Below are 23821 nucleotides of genomic sequence, written 5' to 3' on the forward strand. Positions count from 1 at the left end.
AGTGATACCAAAACGGACAATGTTAACTTCGCACCAAATTGGGCAATGAAAGTAAAAACATTAGTGTCAGCTGTACAAACAAGTGTCCGCTTATTATCACACGCTACCATATACGCCACCATGCATGTCACCATACGACTTACCAAGGGACCATTAACGTTATATTACTACGCACGTTGCCGTCAAGTTTTTATATAATCCCCTAACCTAATTTTATATCACATATTTATCACAAAGGTAACAGTAAAGTCTTAGACACAAGCAAGTGTGCAGTAATTAGGACCGTAACGGGAAGAAAAATATGGGATGTTTTCCTTATGTTATGCGTGCTAAGAAAAAGTCCGTATTTAAATCCACGACCATCTCATCCGGAAATGAAAACTCTGTTGGCAGGAAAATATTGCATGCTGCTATGCTATACACAACCCCAATACCCCAATACACGTATTTTTTGCACATATATTTTTTGTATACGTATTTTTTGTATAGACGAGCAGACGCAAAGTACTAAAATCTAAAAGATTCTTCAGCGATTTTGGTTTTAACGATATTTGATATGAGACATTTTGCATCGTGTTAATAATCAGGGCCGTAGAAGGCACACCAAATTTCATTTCGGGGGAAGGAAGGGACGCACTACAGGGAAATTTTGACATTTGCACCCTCCGATTGGGAAAAACGCAACCTCTGCGTAAATGTCCTCAACATTAACAACGATGGACAAAATTTTAAAGGGACCTCGGCCCCTCGGACCGCTAGGTTGCTACGGTCTTGTAATAGAACAGTTTCTTTATTCCTGATATTTAAAAATTTAGCCGAAATCAAAAATTGTGAATGAACACAAGTAATTTATTAGCCATACTCTGATAATAAGCACCGCAAGTAGTTGAAAATCAAGTTGCTTAAACAGATATATATATTTATTCCTTTTGGAACAACCTGTGTTCATTCCCTCCTTCAAGACTCTCCAATGTAAATTCCCCGCGTCCTGATGCTGGTTTGAGGGTTATTTTAGTCCGTGAACGAGCGTGAACGAGTTCCTCCGAGGGTTAGCATTGGTGACTCCCCATATCCATCATGCTTCTTTGATGATTGTTTTAGTCTTGTGAACGAGTGTTAACTCCTGAAGGCAAATCGTTAACATCGGTGAATCACCATTATCCGACAGTATCCGACAGTCTCCGCGGGTGCGCAAAACCTTCACCGATAAATAATAGAATGTGACATTCAGTGATATTCTAGCGCAAGTGTCAATTTCTGTCCGAGTTGAAAAAAATAATATATAATAAATGTGTATCAACCATAAATCTGTCGAAGGGTTAAAAGGCACGAAATTCTCCTGTAAAGGAATGTCGAAAAGGCAGAACGAAGTAACATGGTCAAGGTACATGGGAGCACTGAAAGGCAAGCTAGATACCGCTAAAAATGTAGGCTTCCGGGATGATCACGTATGGCTTAATAGCCATTTCAGTGAAGGAAGTATGCAGGAGAGGAGATTCAAACATTTCGAATTTTGATTTATGGTGGTTATATATAATGCAAGAATAGACATAAAATAAAACGATGAAAGAACACTGCGATGATTGTGTATGTGTTCTTGATGAATATGATAGATGCAAATGTGGTAGAAAATTTATGGTGCAAGGTAAAATATTATGTCAGCATTGTTGTCATGATATACACATGAATATGAATATATATACAATGGTGGTTTTTGTAGGTGCTTGACGAAAAAATGAAAAATAAAAAGTATTGATCAAATTTTTTTCATATAAATAAAAGAGATGCTTATCGAAAATGTAAACCTTGAAAACCTAGTGGTGAGTGATTTCATACAAGCCAACAAAGGTAAAGATGAACTGTTTGTGATTGGTTGTCATGACCAAGACGGCAACCTATCCCCGTTACCTATAAAAATCTACTCCCATGGTGTCTCTCAATATAGTCCAAATTCAGCGTTCACCATGTCGTTCGATCTTGGTGATTATCCTGAATTTTTAGGAAAATATGAGGAAATCTTAAAAAAAAGTGGAGTGGGAAAGTAGGGCTTACTTCACCAACCTAGGTGTGAAGAAAGATCGTTATATCAACCCTAAACTCAAGGAACTTGAAGGTAAAATTAGAACCAATTTTCATAGGAAAAAGATACCGCAGGAAGGTTGTGAGTGGCCATCATAAAAATGGGAAGTATTTATAGACAAGGGTGAAACTATTACATCCAAACTTATTTGGAAGAGTGTAAATATAAAGAGGTTGATGCTTTATGGATCGATTTGGTCCACAAAACGATGTGATATTTATTAAAAAAATCAATGTGGTATTTGATCGTATACGAACCCGTTTGTCATGGATCCAAAATAACTGGGTACCGCCCAGCTATTTTGGATCCATGACAAATATCAAATCTTTTATTAGGCAACAACTAGTCCAAATGTATATTCACTTCTCTTGCCCTAGAAGCGCTGCTTTATTCCTTTGTTGTATTATTGACAACAACAACAAAAAAAAACTACATTATTCGCGACGTTTCGGATGTTCAAGCAATCAAAAACGTACAATATTCTCCTAAATATATACAAGTTTAACAGAAACCATAGTTACAGATTAAATGCTAATTGTATAAATACAATGGAGCAGATCTAATGTTGTTATTCAACTGGGGACTATCCCGCATTATGAACAAACTCTCTTTAATCTCTAGCAAATACCGGTTGTTACCCCTAGAGAGTATACTAAAATCGTCAAGAGATGATGTGGTGTGACAGGCTTTAAGATGATCTTTAATTGCCGTGCAATTAGATGAGGTTGATTTCTTACCTGTTAAGGGAGACACTCCGAGGTGCTCGCTTGCCCGAACCTTAAGATGACGCGACGTCTCACCTATATAAGTGGCGTTGCAGCCACTGCACTTATATTTGTAAATGACGCCTGACTTTAATTCTTTGGGCAACAGGTCTTTAAATCTGAAGAAGTTAGATAAGCGAGTGTGAGTTCTGAAAACAACAGAAAGTTTACAACAATGCAAAGTAGATTTAAAAAGTTTTTCTAACTTCGTTCTCGTTTGTAAAGATGTTTTACCTAAAAAAGGGAGAACAATCAAAATGTTTTTCTTCTCAGCTGTGTGAGTGACTCCTTTGGTTTTGCGAGATATTGAAAAAAAGTGTTTTGTGACCTTGTCAATAAATAGTTCTGGATAGCCATTTCGAATAAAGATATCTTTGATTCTAATAACCTCATGATGGAAAATTGACCAACTTGAACAAATTTTAAAACAACGATGAAGCAAAGTATAAATTAAGCCGAATTTATAGCTTTCAGGAATAAAGCTATCGAAGTGCGTGTACACTCCGCTAAAAGTAGGCTTTCTATATATGGATGTAATAAACTTTCGGTCCACATCGCGAGTAATGGATATGTCAAGGAAAGATAATTTATTGCTCTTTTCCGTCTCTGATGTAAAAGAGATGTTAGGATGGCATTTATTCAAGTAATTTTGAAATTTTGGCAAGTGGTCCGGGGATGAAAACAACACAAAAATATCGTCAATGACCTTTTAAAGTAGACGGGCTTGAATTCTGTTGGACAATTGTTCAACCAGTTTTGTTCATGATAGCACAAAAAAACATTAGCAAATGTGGGGCCTAAGGGTGAACCCATAGCCACTCCATCAATTTGTTGATAAATTTTGTCATTAAAAATGAAATATGACTCCTTGGTAGCTAGCTCTAAAAGAGATTTAAACTCACTTCTAGTTAGACCTTGACACCTATCACATTGATCAAAGACCAGGTTGGTACATATTTCTATCGTTTCATTTAACGGAATGTTGGTAAATAAAGAGTCAATGTCAAGGCTGGCCATATAGAGACTGCCATCTTGTTGAATGATGTCTTCGGTAAAGGAGAATGAGTCATGAACTGTATATTCGTTTTTCGTGACATTAGATAACACAGGGACAAAAAACTTAGCTAACTTATAGACTGGTATACCAATAGCAGATAAGATAGGTCTAAAGGGTGGACATCCATTAATACACTTTTTATGGACCTTGCAAAGCCCATAAAGTATACCAGGTTTGGAGCCTACAGGGCGAAATTTATTGTAATTGGCTTCACTCAGCCCGCCAGATTTTAAGAGAGCCTTATAAACATTGGTAATCTTTCTCTCTTCACCAATGGTAAAATTCAAAAGGTTATCAGATGGTAGACTGAGCTTTCTAAATTTGCTGCTGTCAGATAGAATTTCTTCCATTCTGTTGTTGTAGATGTCTTTGTCAACTAAAACAACAGAATTACCTTTATCAGATTTTTGTACAACGACACTGCTATTTCGGGATAAAGACAATAAGGCTTGTGATTCATTATCACTCAAGTTACTATACTCACCTTTATCGTTATAAGAACGATAAGTAGATAATGCCACATCTTTAATCCTCGTTTTGACGAAGTCAAGATCCTCATTATTAAGTAAATTGATACCCCGTATATCCCTGAAAAGAGTTTCATAATTCACGAGATAGTCACCATAATTAAGAGACTGAGGAGGTACAGAAAAATTTAAACCTTTCACAAGCAACGACTTCTCAAAATCAGTTAAGATATGTTTTGTTGTCACACCACATCATCTCTTGACGATTTTAGTATACTCTCTAGGGGTAACAACCGGTATTTGCTAGAGATTAAAGAGAGTTTGTTCATAATGCGGGATAGTCCCCAGTTGAATAACAACATTAGATCTGCTCCATTGTATTTATACAATTAGCATTTAATCTGTAACTATGGTTGCTGTTAAACTTGTATATATTTCGGAGAACATTGTACGTTTTTGATTGCTTGAAAATGGGTGTGTGAACATCCGAAACGTCGCGAATAATGTAGTTTTTTTTTGTTGTTGTTGTCAATTTACTAGCGCGATGATTCTTCATCATTGTATTTGTTGTATTATGTTATTATTGTATTAGCGTTTACATCCAAAACAAAAAGGTTTTTCAGAAAAACTGTTTTTCTTAATTTTACAAACAGGCAAAGATTACACATAAATAAAAAAAATATATAAATCAAAATTTGGGTGTTATCAACCTAGTGTATGTGGGTGGACCACGTTTTTTTAAATATTCTTTTAAATTGCCAGCATTCCTCACTCTTCCATTGTAACCTTTAAGTAAAGAATATTTATCGATAAAGTTTTCGTATTTCTTTAAGTTGAATGGCAACTGTAGTGTCTCGATACTGTTGACGATCATAACATCTCCCAGTGTCATCTAAAAAAATAATTTATATCTCAGTAAATTCCCCCCGAAGGCGTTAACATGTTTCTGTTGTTTTGACTTGTTGACTAATTCAAAAGATTGATTAAATGAACTTTCTAGTACATTTCAAACAATGGTTTCCTAATTTTTATAAACTAGCAAGTCGGACGGCTTCTATTTACTAATCCAATCATGAGTTTTTATTTTACTTTTAGCTTGATTTCCAATAGCCTATAATTTGTTGCACAGCTGCACCACAGTTGCATAACAGTCACTGTTACAACATTTTTTGGAAACACATGTTGTACAACAAAAACGAAACAAGAGATATTGCACAACAAATGTTGCGGAACAATTGTGGATTTTATTGAAAATAAAGCTTTCGCAAAACATAACAAAATTTCTTGAAAAATATCACGAACACATAATTTATTACTGGCCCAGACTTTGTCTAGGTGACGAAATTTTGAGAAGGGGAAGAAAATTGGAGCCAACAAAAATTCGACCTATAAAAGTTCTTAAACCCGCGAAATTAAAGAAAAAAAAATTAGTTATGGATCATCACTAACATTAAACTCCCGTTGTTCTAAAGTTTTAACTTCGGGTACAGGTTCATGCGAAATAACCAAGTATTTATACAACTTACCTTATCTCCTACCAAGAAACCTTCACCATTGTTATTTCTCTTTAAAAATGTTTCCAACATTTTGTATACTCTTGGAATGTAGTCCTTATGTAAATCTTCTAGCTGTTTGATCTATAATGAGAGTTTATTTTAAAGATTTTAAAATGTTGTTTTGTCATACACGTGATTCTCAACAATGACAATATTTATAGAATTAGTTTATACTTTTTCTTGTGAATTTATATAACCGAATATCGTGTAAAATTAAAGGGTAGTTCTCACGTGGCAAATAAATATTTTTACACTACCTTCTCCTCCTCTGTGCTTTTCCAGAGATATGCGCCTAATACCTGTTCTTGCAAATGTTTCAATGTATCCAACACCTGATCAATAATTGCTTTCTCTTGGTTCGTGCTACCATATAAATCAAATTCGTTCGCTAAAAATCTCGTAATACTGTGTGACTGGCAAATGGACTCGCTATCAACTTCTAGTACAGGGACTTGTCCCAGAGGGAACAAGTTATCTAGAAAATGAAAATATATTTATGAGATTTTATATTTCAGTAAATACGGTGAAGATGTAGTTTGTGTTATGGAATTTTGCCTTGTATTGTTGCACGAAGCCTGACATGTGGTCTGGTTCCAAAAGATTATTAATGGGTTTCTTTAATTTTTAGCCTGACAAAAGTGGCTAATTCTAGCATTGTTGACTAAAATCCGACTATTTGTCGACTAAATTAAACCCGTATTTTTCTCCCGATAAGCTAGTGCCACCTTATTGGGCGTGTCTTTGATGGATACTGCGCCCATTGTGTAATTGTTGCTTTTCGTTACAAAATTTTTTTCTATCTTTATTCAATTCAATTCAAAAATTTCTAATAGTAAGAATGTATTAATTTCTGATTTCTAGTAAGTTTTTTATAGGCTGCCTTGTTAGAAAAAAACGTGTACGTTGCTGCATGTATTCTTTAGCAATTTGTAAATTAAGAACTATAAAATTAACTTCGTTCCCAAGGTTTTTCTATTTTATTTATACATAGATTGCGGGTGCCAATACATTAACGCTATGGGGACGAAGCTACCTAGCAGAGGAAAACTTCCACGCATCACGAATCCTACACTCTACTACAAGATGCTTTACAAATATCATAGCTAAATTATTTTGTCTTACCATTTGCTTTTATTGAAGGTATGTCATTAAACGTGTATCTCTTATCTTCATACTCAACACCAGCGACTGCGAAAAGCATTCGAATAGGTTCGCCACGAGCTGGTATGTCGAAGTAGTGAAGTGTGTATTTGGGCGCCATTTTGTAAATAAATACTCTACGATTAAAAAACCTTTGGTTAATGTTTGGTAGATTAGAACGTTATAATTCATTTCTGCATATGTTGATAAAAAATAGTTTAAAACATATTTTTACTTACAAAGTAAAACTTACAAAGTATCCTTCAGACTTTTTAAAAATTAATTCTGTAAATCAATGAACGTTCTTTTATTTGTTTTAGTAATCTACTTTCACAGCATGCAAAATTATATAGGTATTATAGATTGCGCATGAAGATTTCATCAAAGGTTGCGATTTTAATAGCGATTAAACACTTTAAGTATAATCTTATGAGATGGATTTCCTTCCTTTTCAAAACATCATGCATTAGCCTTGGTGGGCTTCAAATTGTGCCAACAAACCAGCCCAACATCTTAGCCCGCCATGTTAGCCCACCATGTCAGCCCACCATGTTAGCCCAACATGTCGGGTTTACGATAGCATTTAATGTCAATCAAGGGTGGTCCTTTTCTTGTTGTAACCGTTTAATTATCAAAGAGAAGCCCTGAGCCATGTTCTACACAAGGTTATGCAAAATTAGTAATTTCTTTCCTCCAAGGTGATTTCAAACGCCAATAAAAAGCTTAATTATTATTTATGTAGAATATGAGTTTTCATTTTTACCAAATAACTTTCTTATACATGCTTCTTTAATAAAATTTACCAGAATGTTGATGCAAAATGTGGGCCCATTCTCATGGTATTGTCTTAACAATGAATTCTGACTGTGACGGTGCCGGGCAAAAAGAGCCTGGGAAAGAGAGTATATATAGGCAATAATGATCCCTACCCCAGTTATGATCATGACAATCCTGGTATCCTCATGCTGGTTTTGTGGTGGTTGTTCGGGTGTAGGAGGCGTAGCTTGTTCGGGAGGTATGGATGGTATAGCCTGTATAGTATGATCGGGAGTATGTATGGGATGTAATAGGTGTGACTTGCTTAGGAGGTATAGGAGGTGTAGTATGTATGGGTGGTTTGATAGTATGCCCGGGGGCGTAATATGCCTCACAATAGGCTTGTTGTTCACATCGATCTGCACCCCCACGTTTACATTGGCAGGTGCGATCAAAATGTTGTTGTTATACTCTACAATCTTGCCTATACGCAGGTTCATGTCGGAAGGCAGCATGTACAAGCCTGGCATGACATCAAAATTTACCGGAGTTCGGGCATATTGCAACACCTTCTGGAACTCCGTAATGTCATGCCCCACATTCTCTTGACGCTGTACCATGGTCTCAAATTTCTGCAATAGAATCTGCCTTGCTGTGTAGTTGTCAGCACCGGAACCAAGTAGGGATGCCTTGGCCCCTGCTTGAGATCCCAGCAATAGGATCACGTAGACGCGAATACTCTGGGATAGCTTGGTTAGACCTTCCGATGTTAGGCCTTGGCTTGTGGAGATGATGAATTTGGCCCAGTTGCCGTCAACTTGTGGCCACCATCTCCTGTTTGTCAGGGAGGACATGACAACCTTGAACTTATACAAAGCATTAGCATCTGCACCGTATTTACGGCACACTTGGGCGTACCCAGAGGTGGAATAGGGACGTTTGTATTGAGAAAACCCATCGTCATACGGCATGGGCACCTTCATTCCTGCTAATATACGACGGATGTGGTAGTACACATGAAATTTAAATATGGAGTTGACAAGGGGTACGGAGCCTGTCATATGCTTGGCGGATATGCCTAATGCCGTGGTTGCGCAATGGGTGGCAAAATTAACCTGGATATTCCAGTAGTCCAAAGCCCGCCCTGTCCAACCCACCCTAACAGGGTCATTCAGCAAATTGGTAGGGATTTTTATGGCATACTTTGTAAACTCAGGGAAGGCTACCTCAATATGCGAGCCTGTACTCACGTACAGGCCCTGATGCTCCAGGTTTTTGATACCAAGTGCCCATTCTCCCCTGTTACTTTTATACTTTGCCTTGAGGTTGTATGAGTATATATTCATCTTTGTTTTAATCTATAATGAGAGTTTATTTTAAAGATTTTAAGTATAAGGTTTCAATTACGAATTTTATTTTCTTCATATCAGGGACCTTGGTGGCATCGTCGTCGATGCCAGCAAACGAGGTATCTACAAAACCCTCTACATCGTATGCAAAATCTTGGATACCATCTAATGTTTCCATCTGAATTATCTCAATCTCCTTACCCGAAGCCTCCTCTTCACCCCTATTCACATAACATCCTGGATGAGGTTCTTGTCCTCTACTTTACCTCCCTTGTTGGGCGTGGTGATATACTTTTTAAAACCCAAGTCCCGCACGAAATCTGCCCTAAATGTTTTAAAATGGCCCCGGCGCTTCGTAAACCAGTACCCCTTTCCTCTTATATTTCTCCACTAATATCTACACCTCTATAAACAAGACGATCCCCTTCCAAATGAAAAGCATTATAGGGGATCACATAGACGGGCCCCGCCCTCCGATCCTTTATAATTTGATTATATAAATCGTCGACCTTTATTTTTATCAGCTCCCTGGTCGTATCAATACCCGTAGCCGTGGTGTCTCCATGCTGTTGTTGTCCGGATGTTGATGGAAGCTGCTGTGTTCCAGGGAGTTGCTGCGTCGATGGGGTATCTTCCTTATCATCCCCCCTACCCTTATCCTCCTCCCTAATATCTGGTTCGTATACTGGATTAGTTGGCATTTCTTTATTGGAAGATTTCCCTGTATATAATAAACATGAGTATATTCGGACCCACAATGGCCCATACGCAGAAACGAAGCAACTGTTCGCTATCAAGGGACGAGAAATACGGGTACAGATTAGCCACATTCCCTCAACCATCAACCAAAATGAAGATATCTATGTCGATATTCCCAACATGCCCCAGAATGATGTCATTTTTCCAGGCAGTCTCAAGCTCTTATTAGACCTGACGTTGACGGGGACTAATACCAAACGTACCATTGTCAGTAACATTGGCAAAAGCCTGGTGAAGAATCTACGCATTGCGTTGAATGACAAAGAGGTTCAGAATATATCGGATTATAACAGTGTACCGGGACCTCTGGCTACCCAAATTTGATAGGGACAACAACCTCATTCTCGAAGGCATGAACCTCAATGACGGGACCATCAGGGCCCTGCAAGTCAAAGCCAGCGACCATGTAGGGACGGATGAAGAAAAGGCGATTGTTGCGGCCTATGGCAACACGTTTTGCATACCCTTGGGAAAATGTGTGAACTGACAAGGGACCTACCATTCTATTCGGCGGAATTCCATGATAAGTTTCAATTTGCGGTACATTTCGCACCATACGGTGACGTTATCAAAGATGCAGGGACAGCAGCCTCAGGGTCTACGGCGGCCAAGGCGGTCGATGCTGCATACAAAATAACAAACATCAAGTTGGAGTTTGACAAAATCACTCATGAAGGTTTCGCGAGCGCTATGATGTCAAGGTATAGCAGTTTCGCTTTACCCTACGAACGGATACTCCGTAGCAAAGTAGTCATGATGAAAAAACCTGATTCCAGTTACAACCTACAGATTGACACCCCTGCCAAGTCATTGAAGGGTGTGTTGCTACTCTTCATAGACCCTGGGAAAGTATGCCCTATTCTGGTTTCAACGAATTTTTCTATAATCTAAAAATCTAGAGTATTAGTCTCACCGTTGAGGGGGAACCCAATGAGCTATACTCCCATGCCATGCTCCCCAAAGATCATTTGGAACAGGTTGTCAAAATTTTCGGTGCCCACGACAGCAATGTCTCGATTGGCCAATTCTTCAACGAGAGATACGCCCTATTTGCGGATTTTCGGGCCTCTCCCAATGATATTTTACATGGTAGCGGAAGACCCCTACAGCGGTTATCAGATGGCATCACCCTCCATATGACTAAAAAGGCTGATGGAACCGGTGATTTACGTGTTATGTGTACTTTCTTCAAGACGCCCAAATGAACATCTTAAATGGTAGGCTCGATGGTGTGGTGTATTAAATAAAGTTGGTAACGATAGCTGTGATCGTGACCGGGGCGGCCATAAACGCCCTCGCATTTTCGGGTACAAATTATCTATTTTCTAAGCTATCGGGGCACGGCGAAGCGGAACGTAAACGGCACGACTAGGCCGTTGAAAAGCTCAATGCAGCCCAGGCCCAGTGAACCAGGGATAGGCAGGATAAGCTCGATTGGTTCGCCAGGCAAAGGGAGATCCAGCTAAAAGCCGGCAAAAGTCTAAAAGAATTAGACGACGATATGTATCAGTATTACATTGCTTCGGACAAAAAGGCCCCCCAGTTGAAGGATTTTTACGTACCCTCCAAGCAGCAACAAAATGGCGAGTTAACGTTCGTTCTTGGCTCCCTGTGCCTACTAGGGTTGCAAATACTTGTAGGAACGTTTTTGACATATATAATAAACATGTCAATCACATACTGTTACCGATGAGGCGGCGGAAAAATTAGGCCAAGTTTACTATACCCCAGAACATGTGTGGACTGAGCAAAAGTCCATCAAATTGCTCGCGAAGGAGAGCGATCTCTCAAAAAAGCTGGTAACCCACTGGCTATCCAGGCAACTCCTGTGGCTCAGGCACATCAAGGGTCCGAAGCGTATAGACTACCTCCATTCTACCATTACAAAATCGAACGAGATGCATCCGTTTGATCTGCTCTATATGCTCCATGATCGATTGTATGGAAACACCTATAAATACATACTCACGGGTATTGATGTAGCTTCACGTTACAAAGTAGCGAGACCTCTGCGTACCAAAAACGCCAGCGAGGTCGCGGGGATGATCTAAGATATCTGCAAGGCAGGACCCCTTCATTACCCCAAAACCTTCCAATGTGACAACGGTTCTGAATTCAAATCGGACGTAACCAAACTACTGGAGGATAAGGAGGTGAAAATTAAACGGGCTACCACCAAATATCATCATACGTTTACGGCCTTTGTAGAGAGCTACAACAAGGTTCTCCCTGAAAGACTCTTTAAGCCCCAGGATGCCCAAGAGTTGGCTTCCGATGAGACTAGCAGTATATGGGTCAAGCACATATACACTATCGTCAAAAGCCTCAACAATACCAAGACTGCCATGATAAACATGAAGCTTAGCAAAGCAATTAAGATGGATGAGATACCACTCGCGAAAAGCGAAGAATATCCCGAAGAGAAACCCCTACCTGAGGATGGATTGTACCAATATCTACTACAACGCGGAGAGGAGCATGGAGATTCGAAAAGACGCGCCACCGATGCTTTCTGGAGTAGGAAAATGTATAGGTTGGACCGTATAGTAGCAGGTAGCCGTGTTTTATACTATTTGAAAGACGGTCCTGGAAGGAGCTTTGTTTCGGAAGAATTCATGCTGATCCCAGAGGACGTTCAGGTGCCTCCGGAGGGTGTGAAGGATTGGTATATACCCTCAATTTTACCTATAATTTTTAATACCCGCAAGAGTATTAAAATTTAGCGACTGCCTAGTCCTCTGGTGCCGGAACACCCAGACCATACAGATCATCCCGAGTAAGGTCGATTAGCCCAAAATGGTTCCTGAAACGTTCCACATGCCTATCCTCTCCAAACCGATTAAAGGCATGTTTACCATTGGGATTATCGATGACAACAATCTCTTCGGATTTTGGGTAGTTATCCTTGAACCATCTCCTTTTGGTAGGAATAATACGTTCTTTGAACACACACACAATAATAGGGAAGATGATGGTATTCGTTGTCATCCTGTGCACTATGTTTTCTGTTTATCACGACGACGTTGTCCTTACCTGGATCCTGAGAATGTGGTACGTACCGTTCTTTGAGCCTTGCATTTTCCTGGGTCTGTACTTCGAGTTTGTACCCAGCTCCACAAGTTGTTCATCGAGTATGGCGACGGCAATGTCTCTGTCCTCGATGGTCCGCCCCGTGATTGTTTACCAAAGAACCTCGACAGGCAGGGCATAGCTTGGTATTTAGGGTCTTATATTCGAGGGGTAGTGGAGCGTACATCGCAATGCATTGCGGTACCTTTTGACAAGCAGTGCCTTTTCCGGTTCCTCTACGATGAGTTCGGCATACTGGGGTATAACGTTGTATGTGAGCAGGGTATAGAGAAGTAGGTAATTCTCACCCTGTTTGAACCCTCTAATTTCGTTATCAATAGCAAAAGGGTCTATCTTGTGTTCGATAACATGGTCCCTGCATTTGGTGCGCCGCCTAGCCTTCGCTTTATCCAGGCAGTCTATACATGTCTTGGTTCGGACATTGCCCCTAATCTTGAAACTGTCCGGGGTTAGAACGTGCTTGCATCCTCTACAACGTTTGGCTTCCATTTACTACTGCGGTATACGCCCTATGCAATGCTTTGGGGACCTCGGCAAGCGTTGGAGACCGGTAGGTCTCCTGGTATCTGAAGGGTGTCTTGTGGTGTACGTTTAACTCGAAGTTCTCCTAGGTATAACCCTCGGAGAACTGGGCTTGAATATGATCCTAAAGCATATTTATCAACTCATGCAGTGGCTGTATATAGATGCGGCGCGTGGGACGATCCATTGACAGCCTCTTTTATCAAGGCAGGGGATGCATGTACTCGTTGGCTGACCGTCGCGATTAATCTTGAACTGGTTTAAGGTAAGGGATTTTGAGCATTTTGAGCAACTCTTTTCCATATTAACTCGTTTTTGTCCTTGGGACAAACACGAGTTTTTACTGGACGCTCTATTTAGGCTTCGGCACGATACTCGCGGGGATTCATCCCTTGGAGACAACCATTTCACGACTCGTCCTGCCTGCTGCAAAATAAGCCACCATCTTAAGGATGTCGTTGGTGTCCATTTTTGTAGATCGTCTTGTTTACCCAAAAATTTCTTACCTGCCATGGCATAGGCAAAGGTGAAACCAAGGTCCACGACTATCTCGTACAACATATCCAAAATCTCCTTTTCCTTCGGTGTTACGTTGCTTGTGGTCATTTATTATTACTGCATTTTGAAAATATCGATCTGAGGCTGATTTTTGCCATGTTTTCCCTGTTGGGGCTCTGGTGCGAGGTTTTTGGATTCATTTTTGCCTCTACCAAATATATACTAGAGGTCCGTTGACTGTACGGAACTGGTCTAAGAAGAGGCTTTGACTTCAGGCTCTACAGTACCCTCTTGTTGTTTCATTTCTTCCTTCCTCTTCTTCATCAGTGCCGCCAACTTGTGTCCCTGCGCAACCCTTCCCGGATGCTTTGGTGGTTTAGTAATGACTCTCTCTTCTTGTTTCTGATCTTCTTCACTCATTTATCTTATAGCACAGTCTCCGCCTCCTTCTGTTTCTTTTTACCCATATGCCGAGCCGTATGTCCCGCTACAAGGAGTGGGGCTAAACACCTCCCGATAGTGCAGTATACAAGGATTCCCAAATCTGTCATGGAGTCTCGGATTATGGGATCTTCCTCGATATCTCGACGTAATTCATCCACATTGTCGATGTCGATAAAATTCCCAATCAAATTTGCGTACAGGCTAATCACGTGAGTAGTCAACGCCTTGGCCGTCTTCTCTCCCTTCTCTTGAAGCTCACGTTGTACGTAGTCGGTATGGAATTTATCATTAGCTTCATCGGGACAAAGCCTTCCGTACATTTTTGGGGTAGTAGGTGACCCTTGCCCTTACGTAGGGCCTCCTTCAGGGCCTGACGCTTATCGATAGGCTTCTCTATCTGTTCGTATTCTGCAGAGGCATTTGTGCAATATCAGACATCTTTATTAGTAGTCGTTTATAACGAAAAAGTATGTAAGCTATCATGGCATTGGGTAGGAGTATAGCAATTAGTAGGCACACCTCTATTTTATTCCCCGGTAGACGCCAGGCGGTAATGGCCACGGGCAGGCGTTGTAATTTGATCTGGTTGCATGATCCGTTTGTCATCTGCCCTGTTGAGTGCTAGCTTGTTCACCTCTTGCGTGTATACCTTATGGCCCTTGTATATATCAACGCCCTCTTCTAGACACCGCTGATAGTCGTCGAAAGTGATGGATTTTTTAGTAACACACCTCTTCACGCCCTTGGCTTTGCGATCACCGCCTTCTTTTGTAAGGCTCTTGTATGCATATAGCTTGGCCCTTAAGGTGACGAACTCGATCATGATTTTTGCCACCTAACTCGTCCTTCATGAGGCCTACCACTTTCTTGTTTTTCCCTATAGGAAGAGGCCTCCCATCATCCGGATTATAGGCACTTGTATAGAAGCGTGCCTCAACATCGTTAGCTATGTCAACATAGAAATCATGTATTCTTATATGGTACACAAAGGAGTTTGTGTCCATGTAGCAGAGCTGTAATTTGCTACCATATTTTGGTTACATGTAGTCGTAATGGTAATAACGTCAAATTTACACTTAGTCACGCGACTTATCTGACTAACCCTGGATCCGCGCCCGAACATGCTTAAAAACAAGTTAGAAATAGATTATGTTTTAACGTCTAAAAGACGCATTCTATGACGTTTAAAAAACGTTCACTACAAGACGTTTTTAAAACAGTTTAACAAAGACGTCTACTAAACGTCTAAATATAGTCTATTTTGTCCGCTTTTCAGACGTCTTAAGTACGTCTATTACAAGACGTTTTAAAAACGTTTAATCAAGACATCTGACAAACGTCTTTTAGTCGACGTCTAACAGACGTCTTTCGAAAGACGTCTTAAAAGCGGACAAAAAGACCAGATTTAGACGTTTTATAAACGTCGTCGCATGCGTCTTTTAGACGTTTTTAAGACGTCATCATTTAGAATGTCATCATTTTTTTTACCTGGAATGAGTGTGCCAGTAGTCAATATGACCTCGGTCCTAACCAGGCTAGAGCTCATATTGAGGAGAGTAAAGAGTTAGAAATAATGTTAATAAAATATTTTTCTATTTTTGTACATAAAATAATAGAACAACTCTGAAAAAAAAATATTAAAAATTTAATAAAACTCCAAACGTTATATTTTTATGTTACTCATATTTTTTTAAAAAGCTGCAATATACAAACGTGTACGCCTGAGAAATAAACACGCCCTGAAAAGTATAAACTATTTAAAAAAGTAATTTTGTAGATTCCCATCCCCATTTTATATTTCAAATATAGTTCAAAATAAAACTCTAAAGTTTCAAATGTATAGTAATATCAAATATTATGTTTACAGGGGATGGTGATATTAGTCTATGAAGTCATATCAATGTCAAAATCGTATAATCGTTCATCGTTCATTTAGTCATTCATATAGTCGTTCATTGTTCACCTATTCGTTCATTGACTCGTTACTCGTACAATTAGTCGTTCATTGACTCGTTTGTATATTCGTTTGTTTCATTAGTCGTTTATTGAGCTAATAAAATAGTCGTTCATGGAGTCGCCGTGACTTTACATACAGTGATAAAAATTTTCGATATGCCAAATATTATTTTTTGTTGGTAAGATCGTTTAAAGAAGCTTGTACTTTATTCGGAGAAACTGCGAGAGAAACTTAGCGAATTTCGCGTTTTTTGGCCTTTTTCGCGAAACTTTGTCTCGCGAAACTTTCAAAATTGGCCATTCGCGAAAGTTTATCCAGCGAAAGTTTATCCACTAAAATTTTAAAAAAATTTGCTGGTTTTAAAAGTTATTTCTTGACTCGACTTTACTTGGCTCGCCCTCCCAATATAAAAAAGAGACAACTGGTGCTGGGAAAGAGGTAAGAATAAACTTAGAAATGTATTTTATAAAAAATTAGTCAAGGATCTGGACGCCGTTTGCAGAATTGATAAAGAGGGGCGGAATGCTTATAACCAAGTAAGTGGCGAAGAAGACGATGCGTGAGAGCCAGAAGAAGACGAGCCTAAAAAATGTGTTTGATCTGTTTTGTGATTTTGACGATGAACCCTATTTGTAAATAGAAGTTTTCACATACCATAATTTATAAGAACATAAAAAATAAGTTCAAAATCACGAATCGCAAAAGTTTATGTCGCCAAAACCTTTCAATTTCAGATTTCGCGAAAATTTATCTCGCGAAAATTTATCCAAAAAATTTCGCGAGCTTTTGGACTCGCGAAAGTTTCTCTCGCGAAAGTTTCTCCGAATAACGTAGTACACCCTATCACACTTTACCGCTGAGATGCAATTTCAAACAAACATGGCGAAAAACAATGCTTTCAAGCAAACCATACCTTTATTGAGACAAGTGGCTGCTGCAATTTTGTTTTGTTGTGTTTTTCTGAAAAAAAGATAATCAGGAAAATTTCAGCCTATCATTATTCTTATTTTAAAATCCTCAGCCTCTTTTTATAAAATTGTTCTTCAAAAAAAAGTGTATTTAATTGACTCAATAAATAGCTATTTGATCAACTCAATGAACGACTCGATGAACGACTATTTAAGTGACTCTATGAACGACTCGATGAACGATTAATGAAACGATGAACGAGTATACAATCGAGTCGATAAACGACTAACTGAACGATGAACGACTATACGATTTTGACATTGATATGAATTGATATTAGTCAATCTGTTAAAGAGAGAAAATAACTCTTGTTATTTATTGTAAAATATATCTACCAGTATCTATTTATCATGCCAGTGTAAAATTGGTATTTATCGTGATATCCTCATAGGGAAGTGATTGCGGTAACGGCGAAATTATGTTCAAAATGGATTGATATAGACCAGCTACCAACATAAATAATCCTGAAATGAGCAAAATCACGGCAGAAATCTTTTTTATGTCTGCTCTTGCGGGATGATGACGTACACGCAGATAAAATGCGGGAGGAAGAATATAAATTAATGTCGTGCATCCAACGGAACCAACAAAGCCCCATACCATGTTGACCTAAGTGCAAAGAAAAGTTAACAAACAGGAGTCACAAGATGGACAAATAAAAACCAAAACAAACAACTAAAAAACCAAAAAGATAATCAACAAAACATATAAAATACAAAATTATAAAATTTAAATTTCTTACTTGTGGAACAAGATATGCTAGTAAATAACTAGTACCAACTAATACAACGGTCTCGATAAACCAAACAAATTTGTTTGGTCCATTTAGTCTTTCGTTAGAAATAAGTAGGGCAAATTTGGAAGGAGATCTGTCGTTATGCCAAAACATCTAAAATTACACAGGATATTTTGAAATAAGCGAAATTAAAACACATTGAATTATATATTTTTACAGGTAATACGATACCTTATTCAATGTTGCCCGACACGGTACCACTAACAACGGATAGCTAAGTATAAGTAATAAACAAAGTGCGGCGCGCCCGCAAGTAACAACGACGTCATCAGAGCGATAGTTCTTAGTGATATCTTGGTCTGTATATCGACGAAACTGAAAATATGGAAATAGATTATTAAAAAACATAGCAGAAACTTTTTAAGCTCGCGAAAAGTAGTACTCGGAAAATCTCCTTTAGGCACAATCATTCACAATCATAATAAGTTGTCTATTAACTTTACATTTAGACCTATGAGAAAAAAAAAAACGGCATTGATATACATGCAACAAATACATGTTTTTATAAGCACAAAGGTTACAAGTATATCTAGGTTCATATACGTTCAAAAACTTTTGTATACTTTTGTACATGATTGCTGCATTTTTGTTTTGTTTTTTAAGGATATAATGGTATATAGGTACGACAAATTAAACATCTTTAAGCTTTTCCATAACTGCACGTTAAACCTTTAACTAAAATTTAAGATGCTTATAAAAACATGTAATACACTGGCTGTATTTCGATGGCCTTCTCTGAGTTCCTTCGATGTGCATTCTTTTTTCCGTTATTTTTTTGAGTAATGGTAAAAAAAATTTGCATTTACCTGAAAATAACCAAAAAAGCTAATAATGAAATTCATCACATAAGTTATCCCCATCGCCAGAAACAGAATCAGTCTTTTATTTTTCCGCGTTTGATTACGCAACTCACTATGCATGGGCAAAATATTAAAATGACATGAGAATGTCAACTCTGCTATCGAGATGCACGTTAAGAGTTCACGAACTGATAAAGGGTGCCACTTCACTGGATTCCCTTGATCGTAGATAGGTCCACCAAGGTCAGATTTTACTGAACGGTACACGACACAGCAACACAACAGCACACCGCATATCACACTGTAAAAATAAGCATCAGAGTTAAAAAAAGGTTTCAAAATAATTTTACTCAATTCATAACTCGAAAACTCGCTAAGTTGAACCAATTTCAAAATCAGCTGGGCCAAAACACATCGTGACAACTTAAAATACAGCAAAAAATGTAAAAAAAAAACTTTCACTAAGTCAAACTGTTTTTAATTTTTCCAACATTTCGGTTTTGGAATGTCCTTATAACTCGAACATTCGTGAACTTGAATTATTGAAAGTATACTGTATAAAAGTAACGAGTAAGAAATTTACGAAGTAGTCATTTTATGCATTGTAGACTAGTTTACTTGCCAATAAGGTCAATATTAATAATATTAGATTTTCATTTATGTGTCGAACTTTCTTTTGTTATTATGTCTTTCCCCCAAAAAGTGTAATTTGACAGACCTTTCGGTCCATTGGCCCAAGAAAAGGAAAAAAGGCTTCAGAAAATATTTTAAATTTTTTTGTTTTACGAAAATTTTTTAAAAATGTTTTTTAACCTATATTTTTGGTCCAATAATACATGCGACTTGCACCTAACATTGTGGAAAATACGATTAATATGACAAAAAGAGTTCAGAAATGCACATATTCATTGCTTCTTCATTCACACTCTATTTTCAGTTGAACTCAATTTTTTAAACTTTTTTGGATTGTCAAGAGATTAAAAAAGACAGGGTAATACTATATGAAAACAATTACCAAGTTTTGTAAAAGTTTAGCCCTACTGTAAATACATACACCTCTCACCTGAGACTTGAAGTATATTTTAAAGCAGAAAGATTCTTTAGTAAGGATATTGGAAAAACAACAGCCAGCACAAAAGAGAGCAATGTTAATTTTTTACTCCACACCGTCCCGGGACCAACTGCGAAAATAAGAATGGGCTCCATCTATACATCAAATTAATTTCATTATTATGTGTTAGAAGACAATGATTGTCTTCTAGTTTCAAATACTCATGTTTCTTAATTATTTTGTAATTGTAAACAAATAACTTCTTATAAACAGGGTGTCTACCAAACGCTTTCAAAGTTATGAGAGTTCACTGCTTTCCATTTTTTTTCCAAGCATTTGAACTGATAGGAAATAATTTTTTTTTAAATCTATATATATATATATATATATATATATATATATATATATATATATATATATATATATATGAATATATAAGAAAAGATATTCTGAAGAAGGCTTTGCGCCGAATACTAAAATGCCATAGGATGAAAGCGAACTACTCGTTGACTACCCTATTAACCTATATATAGTCTGGATTTTAAGGTTTTTAACCTATAAATAAAATATAGTCTTATTTCAAGGTATTCAAGGTTAGGCAGGCACCCTGATTAACAATTGACACAAAGAAGACATGAGTAATATATATACCTGATCAGTGATGAGAATAAAATATGCCACTGTACATAAATACAGCAAGATAATCAGAAGAATTTGAGCAACTAGCTAAAATAAAATAAAATACAAGTGTTAAAAACACAAAGTAAATCAAAAGAAAATACCACGTTTTTCGTGATATCATTCTTTTTCAAGTTAAATCTTTGCAAAATGTTCTATTTGGATTGATTCAAATTCATGGAATTAAGTAATTGAAAAGATTTGCGGAAATAAGAAGACAATGATCACATATTTCTCCACCAACTTTGTCAGAAATTTATTCTAATTTTTGTGTGATGAAAAAGAAGTCTGATCAAGTATTACAACATTAAAATTTTTGTACCTGTCCCTTCTTTCCAAAAGCCACTTTTGCCACATCTTCAATGTTTTTAACACGACCACTACAATACTTTTTACTATTAATAATCAAAAAGCCTCCATATGTTGAAGCTGCTAGAACAAATACCAACACGACAGAGCCAACTGCAAATCCACCTTGCTCATATGCAAATGGTAAAGACAACAGACCACCACCAATCATTGTGGAAACCAGCGTAAACACTGAGGATAAAATTCCTCCTTTTCTGTTATGATGTCCACTGCTCTGGACGATGGCTTCATAACCTGAATTTATGTGAGATGTTAAGAGTGTTGCGTCTTCGTCATCACTCAATGAGGATTCTGTGTCAAGTTCAGAGTCATTTTCAAAGTCATAACTTGCAGTCTCCACGTCCATTTTGTTCTGTTTTATTTATAAATACTTTAATAATATTATACACTATTTGGTAACAACAGTGATATTATATGCATTTGAAATGAAATGAAATTACGTATATATCAGCAACTAACAGTTAATAAAGGATGAATGTCATACAATGACCATATAAAAATGTGGTCATTCTGTGGCTATTGGGGCGTTAGCTGCCCTGAAAACCAACACATTACTAAAAACTGTCTGGGTGAAAGCTACCGTGGACGGCACAAAAACATTAAACAAGCACAAGACATAGCACAGGACTAAACATGACAAAGACAAACACAGATGTGGCAAAAGTAATAAAGTGTATGGCTTGGCTTTTAGGATTTGCTGCATGAGATAAAGAACAAATTAAAAAGACAAAACTTTATCAAATATGTCATTATAGTGTTACAAGTCTGGTTACATTAATACAAGTTTATAAAAAATATTTATTAGGGCATTTTTCAGTTAAGGCTTTTTTAGGCTAACAAGTTGAGTAGATGGAAAACTCTTTGAATTTCTATCCAAGAACTAATAGATTGGTATCTTATGGATTTTAATCCGTATGTAGAAGATCGGACACAACGATTAATTAATTCAATTTGATTTGCACGAGTATTATAGGAATGGGAGAAGTCAACGACAAAACACAACAACAGATGGAAGGCTTTTTGAATGTAAGTCATGTATAAACAGACTATTTTGAATTTTAATCATGTCTTGAAATCTTAAAACCTTAGAGCTTTGTATAAAAAATATGCATGATCTTTAAAATGAGAGAAGGTCATGAGACGTATAGAGCATAGTTCTGCAATGTACTTATGCAATTAACATTCGTGCTAATAACTTGTCCCCAAATCTGGGAGCAGTAGTTCAAGTGAGAATAAGAAAAAAAGTACTTTCTGGGGCACATAGTGACGAAGTTTAGCTAAAACTCCAATATCGGACCTCTCGGATGATAAACTAGTCAATTTACTTCTCTATGGCAATGATATTTATAATACAGAACAAAATTGTTTTTAACTAAAAACCACTATTGTTTTTCTAAAGTCATCTGAAAGATTTGATGTTCCATTATTATAAATACCCCCCAACCTTGTCACCAGTATTTTCTTTTAATTTTCTCACAGTTTTATTGTCTAATTTATGTGCAGTACCCCACAGATAGGTTTTTTCTATCGTGAGGTATGAAGAGTTTTGTATTCGTCCTTTTTTCGTCCATTTGCTCTCTTGAGTTTGAGTGTGACAGCATTTATTTGAGATTTCCAACCAAGATTGTAATCCAATAGAACAACAAGGTACTTAATAAGCGTTTTCCAACTATTGTTAGTTTGATATGCTGAGTAATAGGTTTAGAGGGATGTCTAAAAAGAATGTATTCAGTTTTGCTGGCATTTAATGAAATTTTATTGGCATTCAACCAATGCCAGAGAGATTTCAAATCCAAATTGACTTTTTTGGTGAGTGATTAAAATGCAGTAGGTTTGTATCATCAGCAAAGTGATATACAATAGAGTTATTGATAGCATAGTTTAGGTGGTTAATATAAAGTAAAAAAAGCAATGGTACTAGTACTGATCCTTGCGGAACCCTGTGTCTGATAACAAATTCAATAGAAGAACAACCAGCTACAGTGACAAACTGACGCCTACCCTTTAGATAGGTCTTAAATAGGAAATAAGCATTGCCAAGAATTCCATAGTGTTTAAGTTTATCAAGTAAGATATTATGGTCAACTGTATCGAAGGCTTTCTGAAGGTCAATAAAAACTACACAAGCATAATCTCCTTTATCTAATGCATCAGCAATTTTCTGACACATTTTTAGAAGGGCATTGGGTGTAGAGTAGTTACGTCTGAAGCCAAAATGCTGCGTAAAAATGGTTTTTTTGTAAAGTAAGAAAATGGTAAACATGTTTATACATCAGTTTTTCCAAACACTTTATTAATGTTGGATAATAAAGATATTGGGTGGTAGTTGTTACAGTCTAGTTTGCTGCCTTTTTGTGTACAGGTAGAACCATGGCAACTTTAAGTCTCTCAGGAAAAATGCCTTTAGTGAAGCTCATATTGATTATTTCTGCTAAAGAAATATAATTTTTTTTTGCTATATTCAGTGCTCTAGATGGGATACTAGGAGGACCATTAGCCTTGTTAGAGTCAAGCATGGAAAAACATTTTCCAATTTCATCTGAAGAAACAGGTGCAAGAAATATTGAATTTCTTGTTGGATTTTTAAGAAATTGTTAATAAGTACGAGGAATTTTCTTTTTAATGTTGTCAGCAATGGATGAGAAAAATGTATTGAATTCATTAGCAACAGCAAGAGGGTTTGAGGTAACATTTCCATCAATGATCAAAGATAAAGTTG

At 37.4% G+C, this 23821-nt stretch overlaps 3 protein-coding genes across 5 annotated transcripts; all 3 read right to left on the minus strand.

The window, feature by feature from the left end:
* Nucleotides 1–2636: 2636 nt before the first annotated feature.
* LOC130621786 (uncharacterized) lies at nucleotides 2637–4765 on the minus strand. Its single transcript, XM_057437133.1, has 2 exons — nucleotides 4386–4765; nucleotides 2637–4277 (listed from the first exon to the last, which is right to left on the minus strand). The coding sequence occupies exon 2, from the start codon at nucleotides 4249–4251 to the stop codon at nucleotides 3484–3486; it is 768 nt and encodes a 255-aa protein (XP_057293116.1). The 5' UTR covers nucleotides 4252–4277; nucleotides 4386–4765; the 3' UTR covers nucleotides 2637–3483.
* Nucleotides 4766–4983: 218 nt separating this feature from the next.
* Nucleotides 4984–17812, minus strand: LOC130621787 (glutathione S-transferase 1-like). Of its 3 annotated transcripts, XM_057437136.1 has the most exons (6): nucleotides 17744–17812; nucleotides 17353–17399; nucleotides 7047–7201; nucleotides 6182–6399; nucleotides 5895–6005; nucleotides 4984–5260 (listed from the first exon to the last, which is right to left on the minus strand). In XM_057437136.1, the coding sequence occupies exons 3-6, from the start codon at nucleotides 7183–7185 to the stop codon at nucleotides 5057–5059; spliced, it is 672 nt and encodes a 223-aa protein (XP_057293119.1). In that variant the 5' UTR covers nucleotides 7186–7201; nucleotides 17353–17399; nucleotides 17744–17812; the 3' UTR covers nucleotides 4984–5056. The 3 variants fall into 3 exon arrangements, with proteins under 3 accessions (XP_057293119.1, XP_057293117.1, XP_057293118.1); XM_057437134.1 differs by lacking the exons at nucleotides 17353–17399; nucleotides 17744–17812 and adding an exon at nucleotides 7304–7404; XM_057437135.1 differs by lacking the exons at nucleotides 17353–17399; nucleotides 17744–17812 and adding an exon at nucleotides 7318–7394.
* Nucleotides 17744–21510, minus strand: LOC130621785 (sodium-coupled neutral amino acid transporter 5-like). The gene is made up of 7 exons (XM_057437132.1): nucleotides 21056–21510; nucleotides 20707–20781; nucleotides 20068–20210; nucleotides 19011–19305; nucleotides 18376–18519; nucleotides 18151–18297; nucleotides 17744–18017 (listed from the first exon to the last, which is right to left on the minus strand). Exons 1-7 carry the CDS (start codon nucleotides 21446–21448, stop codon nucleotides 17757–17759), a joined length of 1458 nt encoding a protein of 485 aa, XP_057293115.1. The 5' UTR covers nucleotides 21449–21510; the 3' UTR covers nucleotides 17744–17756.
* Between the last annotated feature and the right edge of the window lie 2311 nt (nucleotides 21511–23821).

This window comes from Hydractinia symbiolongicarpus, chromosome 12 (assembly GCF_029227915.1).
Source record: "Hydractinia symbiolongicarpus strain clone_291-10 chromosome 12, HSymV2.1, whole genome shotgun sequence".
Classification (NCBI taxonomy): domain Eukaryota; kingdom Metazoa; phylum Cnidaria; class Hydrozoa; order Anthoathecata; family Hydractiniidae; genus Hydractinia; species Hydractinia symbiolongicarpus.